The sequence below is a fragment of the Saccopteryx leptura genome, chromosome 2, assembly GCF_036850995.1.
Source record: "Saccopteryx leptura isolate mSacLep1 chromosome 2, mSacLep1_pri_phased_curated, whole genome shotgun sequence".
In the NCBI taxonomy this organism is placed as follows: Eukaryota; Metazoa; Chordata; class Mammalia; order Chiroptera; family Emballonuridae; genus Saccopteryx; species Saccopteryx leptura.
This window is the reverse complement of record NC_089504.1, coordinates 54,799,275-54,817,895: the sequence shown is the minus strand read 5'-3', so window position 1 is coordinate 54,817,895 and position 18,621 is coordinate 54,799,275. Positions and strand designations below refer to the sequence as shown.

Here is an 18,621-nt window from a genome sequence, read left to right as displayed (position 1 = left end):
TTGATGTTTCAATCAATGGGCATTTCATGTTAATGGCTCTGCAGCTGAGCAAACTTATATTTGATTAAATATTGGCTCTAGTTAGAAGCCTCTGAATTTCAAGTAAACCAAGAGACTGCCAATCAATGTGGCAGCTGAAACAATCACTCTGTAAAGCAAAACAATAGGGCTCAAGTCAGAGCCATCTCTCAAGTTTGAAAAGTAATGTCATTTTGTCATGCCTATTAAAAATAGATCCTTTTTACTTTGAGTTGCTCTTCACAACATCTGCTAAGTGGCTTTGTTGTTGGATTTTAGGGCTTGGCACAATATTCCGTCCTATTTTATGGCTATTACAACAATCAACGGACAATTGGATGGTTGAATTTCAGGTTGCCGCTCTCCTATTTTCTGGTGGGGATCATGTGCATTGGATACAGCTTTCTGGTTGTCCTTAAAGCGTAAGTTTCATTGGCTTCTTGGGAAGCCAAGAATCAAATGGGAGAATGAATATAATTTTTTTTTCTGTTTTACATTTTGAGGATGCAGAGTCTACGAGCTAAAATGTAGTTTTGATACTGACACTAATTACATCCTTCAAACAAAACTATTGAACACAAGCTCAGGCCTTTGGGTAATCTGGCTATCTTGTCTTTAAGCCTTTGGGTAACCACACCTATCCTGTATTTAAGCACATTTTTTTAAATGTGCCTTTTTATACTTCAAAGTGTGAATCAATGTAGCAAACAAAACAGGGAAACAGCTGTTGACCCCTCTTTTTGTGTACAGAGAGGTTTGTGACTTGCAAAAGCATTTCAATAGGCAGAATCTGTTGTTTTCATTTTTTTAAAGCCAGAATAATCACTCATCCAAAAAATTTCAGCTGCATAAGACAGCAAAAACTAATGGCCCCCAACGAGACCATAATGATCAACTGTGTAATCATGGTTTGTCTGGAAAAAGAATTTATTAGAACATGAGGAAACAGCAGTTCATTTTTCCCCCACCTGAAATATGCAGGGTGTGGCAAAAGTAGGTTTTTATAACTTTCTTGTAATAATACAAGTATAAACTCTATATTTCACATACTCACAATTGTAAACTACCTTTTCCCCACCCTGTATTTGTAATACTCAAAGATGCTGCAGAAACCTAGCACAGTTGTTTGGAGCTGGGAATAACCTACCCTTTAGCCAGTTCTCTGAACTAGCTTAGAAGGAGTTGAGATACCTCAGTCAATGTCCCACCTCTTTTATTTGACTTTGCATAGGGTGAATTGGCCATTTGCTTCATTTCAGGGAAGGGCCTCTGCCTGAGGATCCAAGTCACACTGAGCAGGAGCTCTCTGAAACAGTCTGTAACATGCTATGTGTCTTGTCCTTGCCCCACTTACTGGTTCCACAAAAGATCACTATCATAAAAAAGCCTTAATGAAGACCCCACATCCATAATATCTATTGACGGTCCAATTCCAATGTAATCAGAGATCCTCTCGATTAGGTATCTATCTACCCTGATAGAGTACTACCATATCCCCAAATCTAACAGATTTCCAGTCTTTAACAATTTTGATTTTGCAAGACTAAAGGCAAGGGTGCCAGTTACATTACAAAGGCCTCATGAGTATCAGTCATTTCTAGTTGGTCCTTTAGTCTCCATAGTTTCTGGGGAAGCATGTTTGTGTATGTCAAGTTAGTCAGCTTCGTTCAGTGACTCTGCAGAGGCTGTGTATTGAGGCTCCCCAGCTTGTCTGCGTGTATCCAAATGCCAGCTCTACCATGCACTGAAAAGACATTTGAAAATTGCACTAGTGTCTATTCTCAACTTTCCTATCTTATTAGCACTATAATAACACCTTTGTCTTAGGATGGCCATGAGGACTAAATGAGTTAATAGATGAAAGCACTGAGAACATATTTGGCTGGTGGTCATTGATAGTTAATAATAATTTTGTTAAGATTATAATTCAGACATATTGAAGAATCAAACAAAGCCAGCATGGTAGGAGTTGAGGTCACCTGATAGCCCCAACGGCAGAGCTGTCACATATGGTTTTGCAGTTGTACAGTAATGGATTTCAGTATTTGTTACAATAATTTTCCGGAGGGTGAATTCAATGTGATACAGCTGCATTGTGCAAAGAAATACAAGATGAGCCACACATCTCCCTTAAAACTTTTAGTAGCCATATTAAACAAACATACAAGTAAAATTAATTTTAATAATATATTTTATTTAACTCAATATATTAAATGTATTATTTTAAAATATAATTAAAATTATCATTGAGATTTTTTTTTTTTTTTGGTTCTAAGTCTTTGAAATCTATCACATTGCAAGTGCTCAGTAACCACACATTGCTGGTGGTGACTGGGTTGGGTAATGCTGGCCTAGAGGCAATGGCAGCCTTCTCTAACCAGCTTAAAGATGACATTTAGGATAGGTACTGGGCACCAGACTCACTGTTTAGAATATATGTAATCACTTGCCATTAAGGTTGTATAAAAATCTTGATTTTTTGATCAAGATTTGTAGAGTATGGAGAAATTTCATACATTCAGTGTAATCACTCTTTGGGAAGAGTTTCTAGGGGAATTGAAGAATATACAGTTATTTCCTGACCTGACATGGGTTAGTCCATCCTTAGGCTTCAGGGTATCTGGTAACCAACTGAAGTTGTGTAGAACAGTTTCAGAGTCTACCCATATTTTTTTCTCCCTAGGAAAGAACCTAGTAGTTTTTTTCAAACGACAGCCTTATCCCACAAAATAGTTAAGAGCCAGGTAGACAAGGCTAAGAAGACCATTTAAGAAAACAAATAAAAAATATGTATTTTTATATAGCCTGTCTAATTGTTAAAATCATGAATGCTTATAGTGTTTTAAACTTGAAAGTCTCAAAACACATAGTTTTAAAAATTAAAACAAAAACAAAATTTTAAAGTAAACTTCAATGTTTTGATAATTAAAAACCTTGTTTGAAAATGTCTTTTAGATATTGTTTCTCCAATTTACCTATACCTATGATGTTTTGACACCACCTACCATCCCCCCCCCCTTTTTTTTGTATTCTGGTTGCTGGATTAAACTCCCTATTTTATAGGATGACCGCAAATATCGGTGAGGATGGGGGTGATGACAACACTTTCAACTTTAGTTGGAAGGTGTTCTGCAGCTGGGACTACCTGATTGGCAACCCTGAAACAGCAGACAACAAGTTCAATTCTATCACAATGAACTTTAAGGTAAAGATGCTAACATTAAGAAACATTTTTTATTTCTAAGAGTAAAACTGGAGCCATTGTCTGTGTTCTAGCTAGCAAAGTCTCTTGACAATTAAAAGAAAGATGAACTCATCATCTGCCTCCTAGGATATGAGCAGGTTTCTGATTATTACTGGGAAATATCTGATGACCCACAATAGCATTATTTCTACTTTAAATTTGGTAATAAAAATAATACCATTGGCTTAAAATAGGGGACCACTAGTAATCAGAATCAGATATTTTAGATAATCAAATAATGTTCCTTATTTACAGGAATAAGTTAGCTCAGTATTTCAAATGACTTTAACGTATTATTACGTAGCTTTAAAAATTAGTGGAAGAGAATTTAGAATGAAGACTATCCACTTAGATGGATCAGAGTTTCTTTGTAAGAATTCCTACTTTCTCTCAGTTGTTCTTACTTGCTGGCAATATTCACTGGTTTGTGGAATCTGAGATTTAAGTTTCTTTTCATTCTTCACATACTGATGTTTGTAAAATTAATTTTTGAGCTCATGACTCTTTTACAGCTCAGATATTTGTTTCTTTTTCTTGTTTCTTGGGTATAGGAAGCTATAATAGAAGAAAGAGCAGCTCAAGTAGAAGAAAACGTCCACTTGATCAGGTTCCTGAGGTTTCTCGCTAACTTCTTCGTGTTTCTAACACTTGCCGGGAGTGGATACCTCATCTTTTGGGCTGTGAAGCGATCCCAGGAATTTGCACAGCAAGATCCTGACACCCTTGGGTGGTGGGAAAAAAATGAAGTTCGTCTCTGCATGCTTTTTATGTGCTTAGAACCTGACATTTGAGATTTTGTGGCTTATGCTTCTGTGGTGGAACACTAAATAAGGCCACTCTTTACCTATCCCCTCCATTCTGCCCTGTGAAGTTAACTAATCCTGTTCCACATTTTCATTGTATTCCAGACTGCTTTGCAAATCTGTCTACTCAACTTTTTATAAAAACCGCCCACTTTTGCAGTGCTGGTCAACCTGGTCCCTACCGTGCAACCAAACAGCACCGCGATTGGCCCATCATGAAAGCTGCAAAACCTGGTTTTGCAGACCAGGTTTACCAGCACTGCAAAAGTGGGCGGTTTTTATAAAAAGTTTGAGGACCCCTGGCTGTCTGTTTTTCATTTTGGGACATTCTGTAAAGTTATAGTTGGATGAGCTATTAGCATACGTAATTACAACCAGTACATTTTATGGATGGAGCTGATGAATTTTAGGAGATTAGATGATATGTTTGTGATCACAGAACCAAGGAGAAAAGTGAGAGTTAAAACCTAGGACTCTTGGTTTCAAGCTCCGCACGCTTTTCACGACCTTATATTGATTTCTCTGTAGATTCTACATGTGTCATTGAAAAATCCAAATATTGCCTGAATTCTTTAAAGTAGCAATGATAACATCCTTGGTTCCTGTGTTTAACTAAGGGACACATTCAGATTTCCTCCCCACTTTGGGCAAGTCTGGGCTTTTTTCTGTTTTTCACTAGCAATCTAACTATCTCTGTTTTCTCTTTCTCTGCCTTATTTCCTTCCCTCTGAATGTTGTTCAAATGAGAAAGGCCAGCTCTTTGCCAGAAATTAAATATTATGATTGTGATTTTTCTTCAGAGTATCTGTCCATTTAGCAGGTCAGAGAAGGAAGTCAGGGATAGATATGATCATATGTTGGAAATTGATTATATGTTGTTGCTAAGGCCTGTCTCTTTTCATAAAATGTTCCAGCATACAATGTGACAACATTTAAAACTTGAGCATTTTCAAAGTTTGGGTAGATTTAGTCTATATTTCCCACACTGAAATTTCTGCAGAGCTTTCTATACCAAAAAAAAAAAAAAAAAAAAAAAAAATGTCTTCCATAAGTATAGAATTTTCTTTAAAATACTTGGATAGAAAATGGTATAACTTACAACAAAAGATTCCAAACAAAAACATTCTAGGTATTTCAGAAATGGTAACACTGGAGACGGAAGACCATTCATTTAAGAGACTGTATTTGTTCAGTCCTAGATTTCAGCATACACACACACACAGAACTATAACAACACAGACATTTCACAGAACTTTGTAAAAATCATTCAGTAGAGAGATTTATTTACTTAAAACAAACAAACAAACCTAAAAGCTTTAACTAAGTTTGCCTCAAAATTTTTTCTTATAGTTGTAATAGTATTTATATGTAAAATTATCATCCATGGTTCGTATGCACTATATTTTTGTATGAATGAAACACAGTAAAAAATTGATAGCTGATTATCATTAAAAGGGTCATTCTTTTTAAGAACCTGTTTAATATCCATTTTAGGGGACCCTTGAGTCCTAGGAGCCAACAATGGTGATAATGATGATTTGTGAATAAATTTATAACTATGATGAAACAGAATTATATTTACCTCATGTAAGATTGCACAGGATCTGCCAAGTTTTTACTTTAGGTTGAAATTATATCATGATAATTTTATGTTATGCTGATTTTTAACCCCTGCTGGTCATTCTTGTTTAATACTCGATAAAATGGAGGAACTATATTGATAACTATTTTCTAAATATAGTCTGGTACTTCTAATCATTCCAAATATGGAGTCCACGGGGAGAAATAGGAAATGCTTGCTGGCAACAATTTGAGCCAGGTATTTAGGGAAGAAGTTGCTTAGTTATCTGAAATCTTTTTTTTTTCTTTTTTTTTAATTTAAAGAAGGCTCTTCTCCCCATCATAAAAGTATTCCTAGATTCTCTCCTTTGACTTAATTTAGCCAAATAATATAATCATAAGTGTGCCAGTCGATCAGGAGAAAAAGAGCTCACATTTTCTTTTTTTGGGGGGGGGGCAGAGACAGAGAGAGTCAGAGAGAGAGACAGATAGGGACAAATAGACAGGAAGGGAGAGAGATGAGAAGCATCAATTCTTCGTTGCAGTTCCTTAGTTGTTCATTGATTGATTTCTTATATGTGCCTTGACCCGGGGGGCTACAGAAGACCGAGTGACCCCTTGCTCGAGCCAGTGACCTTGGGCTCAAGCTGGTGAGCCTTGCTCAAACCCGATGAGCTCACGCTTAAGCTGGCGACCTCGGGGTCTCAAACCTGGGTCCTCCACGTCCCGTCCGACACTCTATCCACTTTGCCTCCACCTGGTCAGGCAAGAGACCTCACATTTTCTACTTGTATTTCTCTTTCTCCTTTTCTGTTTTTCTCTTCCAGCCCTTTCTCTCTTATTGTTCTCTTGTCTTTGACACTATAAACCAGTTCATCTATTTGAAACTGTCTTGCCTTGGCTTCAATAACATCACACTATGTGTTCTTCTTTTATTTCTCTAAATGTCTTCTGTTTCCTTTAATAAAACACTTTGTTTTGCTCCTAATAGTTGCATTTCCTTAAATTCAGTATTTAGTCTTCAGTCCATTCTCAAGGAGGATTCATTCTAACTGAGTCAACTAGCCCACATGCTGATGATTGACAAATTAGTCTTGCCTTCTTGCACCTCATTCCTCAAGTAGATTCTTTCCCATTTCTTTTGGAAATATTATTGTAAAGTACATCACCATATCAGAATCAGTTACCATCTAAAACAGTGCATGTGCTTTGGCTAGAGAGTGATGTAAATCATATCCTTCATTATACCAGGAAACACTCTTATTACTGGCACACACAAGCTCATATACAAGGAAATCTTATGAATGTGAGTTGATATCGTCTTTGATGTTTTTTAAGATTGAATTACAAAAATGCATAAGATAATCTTCTTTAGTCTAATAAAAAGATCAAAGGAATCTAGCAAAATTCTGGAGGAAAGCAATCATTTCTAACTACCATTAACCTAGTTTATGCCTTGTGTCTCCTTATAGATGAACATGGTCATGTCCCTCCTGGGCATGTTCTGTCCAACATTGTTTGACTTGTTTGCTGAACTGGAAGACTACCATCCCCTCATTGCTCTGAAATGGCTATTGCTACGCATTTTTGCTCTTCTTTTAGGCAACCTCTATGTATTTATTCTTGCCTTGATGGATGAGATTTACAACAAGGTAAATCTTGTGTCTGGATTGTTCTTGCCATCAGCACATTGTTACATTCCCAGTCTCAAGATTGCAAAACATGCCTTTGAAATCTGTGTAATTTTCATTTTTGTCTTCATTGCTCTGCTTTCTAGATTGAAGAGGAAAAGCTAGTAAGGGTCAATATTACCATATGGGAAGCCAACATGATCAAAGCCTACAATGCCACACTCACTGGAAATACCACTGGGGCACCCTTTTTTGTGGAACCTGCAGATGTACCTCGAGGACCCTGCTGGGAAACAATGGTGGGACAGGTAATATCACAAACAGAAGTGCATGACAATTAGTGGATTAAAAAAAAAAGCAGAGTCAATATTTTTTTCGTATGTAAGTGTGGCTTAGTTTTTTTATTGCTTGCTAAATAAAAAATAGCTAAGATTTATTGAATGCTTACCATGTGCTGGCTGTGAATTCCATGTGTATTATCTCATGCACTCCTCACATCCATCTACTGAGGTAAGTTCGACTTTTCTGCCCCTTTTATAATTGCATCTTGGTTTTAGACTTCTGGCTTCTGGAAATGAAAAGAACTAAATTTGTACTGTTTTAAACCACAAATTTGTGGGTAATTTCTTACAACAACTTATTTAATTCTTCTTCCTCAGAGCCCCCAAACCATATGCTTGTCTTGTTCTTTCTAAAAATATCCTGTTGGTATTGCTCTTCCTTTCTTCATCATCTTTCCTTAAGGCCATTTGTAGTTGGGTTTCCCCCTTCTCTCTCACCTCACTTTTTCTGAAGGAGCACCCAGAACTCATGGAAAAGTCTGCAGGAGCCACCAGGACAGAAGACACTGTGGTTCTGAATGGAATGTTGATAAGGGAGGTGGAATCCACGGGGACAAAGAGAACACTGTGGACATAAAGACCTTGAGCGTTGGGAACTTCAGGCTTTTAAAAGATCAATATCTATATTCACGCTCCTGAAAGCAGTTATTTTAACCACTTAAAGAAAAGGTGGCTCTAGAAGCATTAGTGAAGGCAGCTGTTTTGAATATAATGGCATGCTCCCACAAACACACTTTAATTGTTCTATGAGAAAATTCCAGGTGTTCACTCTTCTTTTCTATGGATGTACACTGCTTTGTTTTTCCTAAAGGGATACTGTGGAACTCAAAGCTCCTTTTGAATTTGAATATAAGATATTTTGGTGGCTCCTATATCACTCCAGGGAATCTCAAGATATAGTCAGTGTCATCTCCCATGGCATGTGACAGGTAGGCAGCAGAGCCATCCTTAGGAGACAGCTATTTGAAACTATATATTGAGGTCTGCATTTTAGGCCAGGAGAGAAAGCAGCCAACAACTGAAGATAACAATTTATTGAATGCCTGTAATGTGCCAAGCACTACCTCCTTGAATATTAAATTACCCTCAGAGATAAGTTATCTTATTAAGTCATCTTCTAAGATAAGTTATATATTTTATAGATGAAGAGACTATGACTTAGAAAACTAAGTCAAAAGAAGTCAATGACTGGAGCTTTACAGAGTCTAGAGTCTGTGTCCTTGTCCATAGTGCTATAGTGCTGAACTCTTCCCCAGAAACATAATCAATATCAACACATATTCTCCAAACTCCACCATGGAACAACTACAGTCTGAGGTCCATTGTGATGTCCCTGGTCTAATGTCTTTCCTTTACCTTCTAATGATCCTCTCAGGTTTGTTGATCAAAAATGCCCAGACATTTTAACTAAATGTCATTGAGTGTAGTTATTAGGTGTAGAGCTCAGGGATCAGCAGGAAGCCTGTGTGGAGAAGGTGCTCCCATCCTGACTAGCGTGGTAAATATGGGATTGGACAATGTCACAGAGATGGCTACCATTTTTGAAGTTCCCTTTCTTACAAAGCAGTGTATTCCTTCTATGGCATATGAATAAATATTTTTTTTAATTTTAATATAATGTTTAAATCTTTTTATGTTGCATTGCTCAGGAATAAATAGAATTTTAACCATTGGAATGAGTATTCTTAGGGAGTTGGGGAGGACTTCAAAAACACTCTGAACTTTTCTCTTACCTGAGGAAGTCTTTCTAATCTGGCAGTGGAAACCTAAAAATACCCCTCATAGCCTACCTTTGATTGACACTGGTTATTAGAATCTGAACTCAAATTGCCTAGGGAATGAAAAGGAGAATAAGAATGAGAAAGAGAAAAGTTATGGCCAGAAATAACTGTAGGAATTTACCATCATCTAGCCATCCATTCCATATTTATTAAGAGCATGCTGAATGCCAGGAATTGTGCTAGATGCTAGAGGTACAACCAGGAACAAAGGTAGATCAGTTCTCTGCCTTTGTGAAAATGACAATATCTTGGGGTAAATAAAGCCAGTAATTAAATAATTATGCAAAAGTTACAAATTTACAATGTCAACAAAGCACTACAAGAATAAAATGCATGGAAATTGAAAACTTCTTATAGGGAAGCTCATCTTGTCAGCAAAGAGAGACTTCCCTAAATTAGTGATGATGCAGTAATGGGTATTTTTTGGCACAGACTGAGTCATGAGATGAGGTAAGAGAGCTTGAGTAAAGACTGCATACAAAGGTCCTGTAACCTGAAGAAGTATGGTGTTTAGGTCTGAAAGAAAGCCAGTGGGGCTGGAATAGAAGAGGGAAGAGAAATACAAGAAGAATACAGAGTTCTAGACAGGAGTCAGCTTATACAGAACCTTTCTGATTATGCAGTAACCTCACACCTTTTGAGTGTAGAAATCTTTGTTTATGTATTTATTTATTTACCGTATTTTTCTCTCTATAAGACATACCTGACCATAAGACACACCTAGGGTTTTAAGGAGGAAAATAAGAAAAAAATATTCTGAACCAAATGGTGTGCTAAAATATTTAATAAAATACTATATTTTTCCCTCCATAAGATGCACAGACATTTTCCCCTCCATTTTTTTTTTTTTGGGGGGGAGTGCATCTTATGGAGCGAAAAATATAGTTTTTATTTTTAATTGAATTTTATTCAGGTGACACTGGTTAACATAATTATGTCTTATTAGATATTCAGTATGTTCAGTCTTATGGCATAAATTATTGGGAATGGACAGAAAAAAAAGCAGAAGTTAAATATGATAAAAATGTATAGTTATATATATATTGTTATATTTATTGCCTATCGTCATGTAAGTTTCATAAAGAAGTAGTGAACTTTCTCTCTAACCCACAGCATCCACACTTCATACATAAATTTAAATTCACACCACTGCGGTAACTGGTATCTAGTTTTCCAGACCTGCATACATACACACACACACACACATACACACACAGGATTTTTGTTAACAAATAAGTTTGTACCATTTATCTCGTTTTGTATATTTTTAAAAACCTGCTTTTTACTAGAGGTTTAGCACTTTTTTAGAGCATTTGAGCACATTTTAAACAAGTTTATTGAGATGCAATTTACATACCATATATTTCATGAATTTAAAGTGTATGACTCAGTGAGGTTCTAGTATATATTCACATAGGTGGGCATTCATAATCACAATAGCACTTTCTTTTATTATTATTATTTTTATTGATTGATTTTTAGAGAGAAAGAGAGAGAGAGGAGCAGGAAGGAGAGCACTAATTTGTTGTTCCATTTAGTCATGCATTCATTGATTGCTTCCGGAGTGTGCTCTGACTGGAAATCAAACATGCAACCTTGTCATTTCGGGATGATGCTCTTAATTGACTGAGCTAACCAGCCAAGGCCAATAATACTTTCTTTTAAGAGCTCACAATATTTTGTTGTCTAGACACCTTATTTTATTTATCTAATCTCCTCCTGAGCATATTTGACTTGTTTCCAATTCTTACTTGGAAGAAATAACACTTTCATAATTATATGTACAGATTTGTGCACTTCTGTTAATATTGCTGTAGGATATATTTCTAGAAGTGGATTTCCCTGATCAAATTTCACATGCTTTGAAATGTGATGAATCTTCACAAATTTCCCCAACAACTGTGCCTGTCTAATGTCACCATCATTTTCTGATAGTGCCTATTTCTCCACACTCTTGTCAATAGAAAGAGGCATGGATTTTTAAATATTTATCACTCTGTGAAGCAACAACTCAAGATTTTTAATTTATATTATTATGGAGTTTAAACATTTTCATATGTTGTAATTGTGTATTTTATTCTGAGAATTTCTTATTTTTGACATTCGCTAAGTTTTTTTTTTCCTGATTAGATCACCCATCTATTGTCATAATGATTTGTAAAAGTTTTTAGTGTATTAGAAAAAAAATCTGCTATCACCTAATGCTGAAAATACTTTTTCCAAATTTGTCTTTTAACTATAAAATTTCTATTTGCCAGATTAAGTTTTGAACTTCTGTGTGGCCAACAATTTTCCTATTTGAGATTCTTGTGTCATGTTTATAAAAGTTTCTCAGTCACCCTGGCTGGATAGCTTGGTTGGTTAGAGCATAGTTCCAAAGTCCAGAGGTTGCTGGTTCAATCCCTGGCCAAGGCATATACAAGTACAGATCAATGTTCTTCCTTCTCCCTCCCTCCCTCTCCCTCTCTCTCTCTCTCTCCTTTCATCTCTCACTAAAATCAATAAATAAAAAAAATTTTTTAAAGTATCTCAGCAAAGAGATTATTGATACAATGATTTTGGAACAGAAAATAATTATTTTAATTTTTATTAATTTTTATTTGGATCAAACTTTTTATTTGTTTATTTTTATTATTGTTTAAATTCAATTTTATTGGGGTGACACTGATTAATATAATTATAAAGGTTTCAGATGCTTGATTCCTCAATACATCTCTGTGCACCGTTTCATGTGTTCACTCCCCCAAATCAAGTGTTTGTCCATCACCATTTATCCCCATACCCTCCTCCACTTCTTTCCCCAACCCCTGGCCATCACACACTGTGTTCTTGTCCATGAGGTTGTTTTTATCTTGTTTTGCTCTATCTTTTCCACCAAACAAAATAAGGATGAAACAGTCTTCATTTGCTAAATATCCTTAACTCATTTCTTTACCATTATATGCAGTTTCCACGTTCATACTATATAGAATCCCATGTTCATACTACCTAGAAACATGATAAATTTGATGTCAGTACTAGCACCATTTAAAGAGAGAAATGCAAATTTTAACACAGATAATATCTCAACAGGAATTTGTACGGCTGACGGTTTCTGATATATTGACCACCTACGTCACAATCCTCATTGGAGACTTTGTCCACGCATGTTTTGTAAGATTTTGCAATTACTGCTGGTGCTGGGATTTAGAATATGTATATGTAAGTATGATCTTCAGTTTTCTTTTATCAGATTGTTCTTTCCTGGTTCATTGTTTTCACATGCTATGCAAGAAGATATCTCAGAATTTAGAGGATGGGATCTCCTTTTTAGATGTCAGTACAGTCGTTTCCCTTATCCACAGAGAATAACTTCCATGATCCCCAGTGGATGGCTAAAACCACGGATAGTACTGAACCCTACATATACTATTTTTTTCCCTGTATGTACATACCTTTTTACTTAAAGAAAGCACTTCATGACTTCTTTAAGGTATATACAAATTGCCAACATCACTATTCTGGTGTTTTGTGGTCATTATTAAGTAAAAATGTTAGTTGAACACAAGCACTTTAATACTATAACAATTGCTATGATAAGTGACTATAGGGTGGGGAGCATCTGCGGGGTGGACACACTGGACAGAGTGATGATTCACGTCCTGAGCAGGACAGAGCAGGGCGTTGCAAGATTTCATCACACCACTTAGAACAGTGGACAGCTTAAAACATGTAAACTTGCTCATTTCTGGAGTTTTTCATTTAGTATTTTTGAGCTACAGTTGACTGTGAATAACTGAAACTGTAGAAAATGAATCTATGGAAAAGGGGGAGCAAATGAAGACCAATGAGTATGGTTTTAATTCAAAGGGGGTAAGACTTAAGTATCACAGCTTATAAAACTCTCATAGCACAGGATGGCTAAAGCAATGGATGGTGAACTCAGTAAATCTTGGATCTCCATAGTCAGCTCCTTCCCTGTGAAGCTTGCTGGCACTTTTGTAAACAGGGAAGAATGGGTAGTGTCAACTGCTTATTGTATTAATTCTTTGAAGGGTACTAAATAAACTCTTAGACACTTAATCATTGCTAGTCTTTGTGCAGTACATTGGGAGATAGAAGGATTTAATAAATAGGGTGCTTATTTTATAAAGCTCACAGTTTGATAAGAGCTCAGAGACACAAGCAGGGGGCTTTTGAGGAAGTTGTGAGGAAGGACAGGGCATTGAAAGGGCTCTGGCAAGTGGTGGGGTTGAATTACAGCAAGTTGACTTCCTTTCCCATGACAACAGCACACATTTCTCTGAACCCCACTGGTGTTGACTTCATCACCAGCTGACCCTCTACACTCAACCCTAGGTCACCCACAAAATTTGAAGGTGGAAGCAGAGCACATATTACTACTCTGTGGTCTAACACATTGCCAGGAATGCCCTGTCTCTCTTTTGCTAATGAAACAGTCATCTTGGGAAATAATACCTGGAGGATTGATTGTACTCATTTTCTTAAATCTTCCAGTGGCTTATTTAGTAGGAATTCCAAACCTTTGTCTAGGGCTTTCTATACCCTATGATCCGTTTCTTTTCTTTTACTTTGAGCTCATCTCTTAATATTTTTGCTCTTTCTTTGTAATGTCCATAAACATTGGGATCTTTTCTTATGCTCAAACACAAGATCATCCTGTGTGTGTGTGTGTGTGTGTGTGTGTGTGTGTGTGTGTGTGTGTGTGACAGAGACAGAGAGAGAGAGGGACAGATAGGGACAGACAGTCTGGAAAAGAGAGAGATGAGAAGCATTGATTCTTTGTTGTGGCACCTTAGTTGTTCATTGATTGCTTTCTCATATGTGCCTTGATGGGAGGCTATAGCAGACCGAGTAACCCCTTGCTCAAGCAGTGACCTTGGGTTCAAGCTGGTGAACCTTGCTCAAACCAGATGAGCCCGCGCTCATGTTGGCAACCTCAGGATTTTGAATCTATGTCCTCTGTGTCCCAGTCTGATGCTCTATCCACTAAGCCACTGCCTGGTCAGGCCACAAAATGGTCCTTGTATTGTCGCTAGCTGTTCTTCCTTCCAAGGTGCAGATTCCTAGAATTTGACATGACTCATTCCTTCTTGTCATTAGGGACTCAGATAATATGTCACTTCCTTAGAGCTCTTCTCTTACCATCCCTTCTAATGTAGCTTACCTGACACTCTCAACACACTGCTTTATTTTCTTCAGGTGATGTATAGCTATTAGACAATTCCTTTTTAAAAAGTGTTTATTGTCTGTCTTCCTCTGTTGAAATGAAAGCTCTATGAAGCAGAGGTCTTGGACTTTATGCAAAGAGCTATGCTTGTCACATGGCAAGCATTAAGTGTTGACTGGCTTGTTCAATGTTGAAACTCTGCATTCTAGTACCATCAAGGCAACACCATCTATTGACAGAATTTTGTTTACTTCTAAACATGTGCCCATGGAGTCAGCTCTGGATTAGTATTCTTGAGCCAAAGGTCTTTCTCTTCTCACTAATGAAGCAATAATCTTTACTGCTGATCTCCCTCCCATCTCATGCCCTAGGTCTCAGGACAAGTCCTACACATTCAGAACTGCTTTCAAGACTGTAGACTAGATCTTATGCCTGGCTATCTGACTTTAAGATCATACTTCTTCTTAGGTCATCTCTATCACCCTCATGGAAAGTGGCTCTCAGGTGAGCCAAAAACAGTTAGGTAATGCTCTTTGGTGGACGACAATGAGGTAATGTTATAGCTTCAGGATGCTGTAACATTGCTTTCCCATTCCCTGCTATGAGGTATTCAGCTGGCTTGATTTCATTTTTATTTTCCTTGTATGATTCAGCTCTTCTGAAGCAGACATAAAAATTGCCATTTTGTTGTTGTTAGGCTATTGCTTGGCTTATGCTTGACTTTTATCCCTTACCACTTATTTCTTAATTGCTAGAAGATTTTGCTTCAAATATGAAGTCAATACAACATGACCTGGATGCATAAAAGCTGTAATTAAATGGCTAATTTATTATTCATTGCGTGCTGACAGTGCTCTTGAGTTAATACAAAGTACAGGAAAGAAGACAAGTTTCTGTTTTAGATCATAGAGAAAGAATTTTCTTTCATAGTATATTTAGAAAGCTTTTCAGAGAGAAGTTTAGCATTAAAACAAGTTTTAAATCATTAAGGTTGGATGATGGATCTTTGATATAAATCTGATTTTCGTTGGCTCCCCAAATGAATAGCTTACACAATTGAAGACTTATTGGGTATGAAACATTATGAACAAATCTCTGTGCTGAGTGACAAGGGGACACAGAGATGGAAGAGATGGAAGCCTGAGGACAGGTTGCAAATTTGGGCCACAAGCTAGATTCAACTTAGAGGTATTTTTTTCCTTTGGTCCGCAGAGTGTTTGTTGGTTTTTAATGAGTTAATATTTTAAAACTGAGAAGTTTATATTAAAATATAGATTTATTTATTACTTTTCTTAATATAATGGAAGGCCTGGAGACATTAGGCCCATATTCCCCGTCAGAAGAAACAGGCTGGAGCTGAAAAACCATTGCCCGCTCCAGTTCTATTCATTCACCAGTTTCTCAAACTCTTTACCGCTCTTTAATCTCTCAAGTTCCCATTGTTGATACAGAGCAAAAAATATAAATATCATTGGAGAAACCACCTGCTCTATGACTTTGGGAAGGGAAGAGGAGAGGGCAATAGAAATTCAGACATGACAGAGAAAGAGACACTTGAGCCAAGTATTGAAGGATGGCCAGAATTTCAAAAGATTGAGATGGAAGAAAGAGTTCTCAGTGGCGGTACAGTTGTAAAACAGGGCTTAGTGGCTGGGAAATATGGGCAATTCAGGTAGAAAACAGAAGATCTGGAATATTGAGTATGAGTTAAATACAAAAATAAAAATCACAAGTAATCCTAACACTCATGGCATTACTTATTTGGATTATTTAAATGACATGGTATTACTATTTATTTATATGTAGATAAACAAATACTATAGATTCCCTATAGATTTTCATAGACACATTTAAGATGTATATTATTATAAATGTATATTTTAAATACATTATTAAGATAAATAATATATATTTTTATTAAAAAATATAGTTAATGACTAGTTGCCTGCTTTTATCACCTATGACCATGCTGTTAACTCTTCTTTTATGATGTAGTTTTTAAATGGTTGTGTCATATTCTTTATATGAGTATACTATAATTATACCTGGTTAATGGTAGAGCTAAGACTCTAACCCATGTCTGGTCAACTTTGAAGCCATTAACTAGATTTGCATCATGTTGATTTTCACTGCAATGCTTAACCCTAGAATTTCAAGAACTCTGCCACATCACAACTAATTCATGAGCCAGTCTATGGCATTTATAACTAACTTATGGTGCTCCCAGGCTTAGAAAGGTCACTTATGGTAGAATGGAGTTAACAGGAGAGTTCAGGACATAGAATTAGAAGATAAACTGTGAAGGAGACATTATTTAGCAGTCCAGGAAGATGGCATAATAAAGAACCAGTAAATAGACAGAAGTATCCCATGAAGGGATGAAAACCTGGGAAAATGGACCATGTAGGCTGAAATTGAAGTTCTACTTAAATATTTGACAGAATTTGTCTATAGGCAACTAGGATCAAAGTGCAAAGCTTCAGGGTGTTGACTCATTCTAGTAGATGAGGCTAAGATTGGCCTAAATCATTTCACTGGTACTGAAACATAGCATACATCAGAATCCCCTACAGGCAAGTGGGAACGTAGGGTTTCTGATTCAGAAGACCTGGGTTGAGCTAGAAAATTTACTCTCAAGGACCCAGATGAGACTGCTGTTTCTGTTCTGTGGACAGCAGTGAGAACCACTGTCTAAGAGCCACATGCAGGCCAACCTGCAGCTCAGAATGAAGTGGTTCCAACTGTGAGAAATGAGATTTGTGTGAAGAAAGTCAGGGAGGTTGTGGCAATGACAGAATTCTCTCTAAGATCCTGAACTGCATTTCACAATATTCATAGATTTATGATCTACCCCAAATAACTAAACTTGCAGAGAGAGAATGGGTTTTCCCAGACTCGTTAGTCCAATGGGCATCATATGTCTTCCCTCATGGTAGATGACTGACTCTAGCCCACCACAAGCAAAGGTCCAAATATATAACACAATAACTTCCAAACCTTTGATTATTATGGACATCAACCCAAAACCAAATGGCCCCACCGTTGCTGACCTCTAGGAATCTTATTAGTGAGTTTATCACACATATCCCATTTGAATCATTATCTCAGATTTCAAGAAAATTTCTTTTTCCTTCCCAAGTATCATTTATCTTTAAGTTTTTCAGATTTTAGAGGCAGTTAAACAAATACATTGCAAATTGATTTACACCGATATTATTAAAATATAGCTTAAAAATTTAAACTATAGCCTGATCTGTGGTGGTGCAGTGGATAAAGCATCGACCTGGAACGCTGAAGTCGCCGGTTCAAAACCCCGGGCTTGCCTGGTAAAGGCACATATGGGAGTTGATGCTTTCTGCCCTCCCCCCTTTCTCTCTCTCTCTCTCTCTCTCTCTCTCCTCTCTCTAAAATGAATAGATGAAATCTAAAAAAAAAAAATTAAACTATAATACAATCTCATTTCTAAAAAATTCCACTTCTAAAAAAGTAAGCATTTAAATTTATACTGTGGCCCTAGCCAATTGGCTGAGTGGTAGGGTATCAGTGTGGCATGTGGTTGTCCTGGGTTTGATTCCTTGTCAAGGCACACAGGAGAAGCACCCACCTACTTCTCGACCCCCCCCACTTCTCTCTCTCTCTCTTTCTCTGTATCTCTCTTCTCCTCCTGTATGATGGCTCAATTAGAGTCAGTTGGCACCAGGCACTGAGCCTGATTGCTGAGCAATGGAGCAATGCCCCAGATGGGCATAGCACTGCCCCCTAGTGGGCCTGCCAGGTGAATCCTGGCCGGGCACATGCAGGAGTCTGTGTCTGCCTCCCCTCTTCTCACTGAATAGAAAACAAACAAAGCAAACAAACAAGCAAACAAAAAAATAAATAAAAATAGATAAATAAATAAATTTAGTGTGTGTGTGTGTGTGTGTGTGTGTGTGTGTGTATGGGGCATTACCTTCCTACATTTATTTTTAGAATGAAGGTTTCTGAGTTTAATTTCTAAAGTATTAAATTCTGTTTGTAAGGTGTTCATATAAAAATAATTCTTTAATAACTCTATCTAATTTTTGACCAATTAC

General features: G+C 36.9%; 1 protein-coding gene across 1 annotated transcript in view; it reads left to right on the top strand.

Moving 5' to 3' along the window:
- Positions 1–18,621, top strand: part of TMC1 (transmembrane channel like 1) — a 162,680-nt gene that overhangs the window by 122,160 nt on the left and 21,899 nt on the right. Inside the window, exons 10-15 of the mRNA XM_066362945.1 lie at positions 298–440; positions 3,082–3,223; positions 3,814–4,008; positions 7,098–7,277; positions 7,403–7,564; positions 12,451–12,579. Coding sequence (XP_066219042.1) covers positions 298–440; positions 3,082–3,223; positions 3,814–4,008; positions 7,098–7,277; positions 7,403–7,564; positions 12,451–12,579 — 951 coding nt within the window. The remainder of the gene's footprint in view (positions 1–297; positions 441–3,081; positions 3,224–3,813; positions 4,009–7,097; positions 7,278–7,402; positions 7,565–12,450; positions 12,580–18,621) is intronic.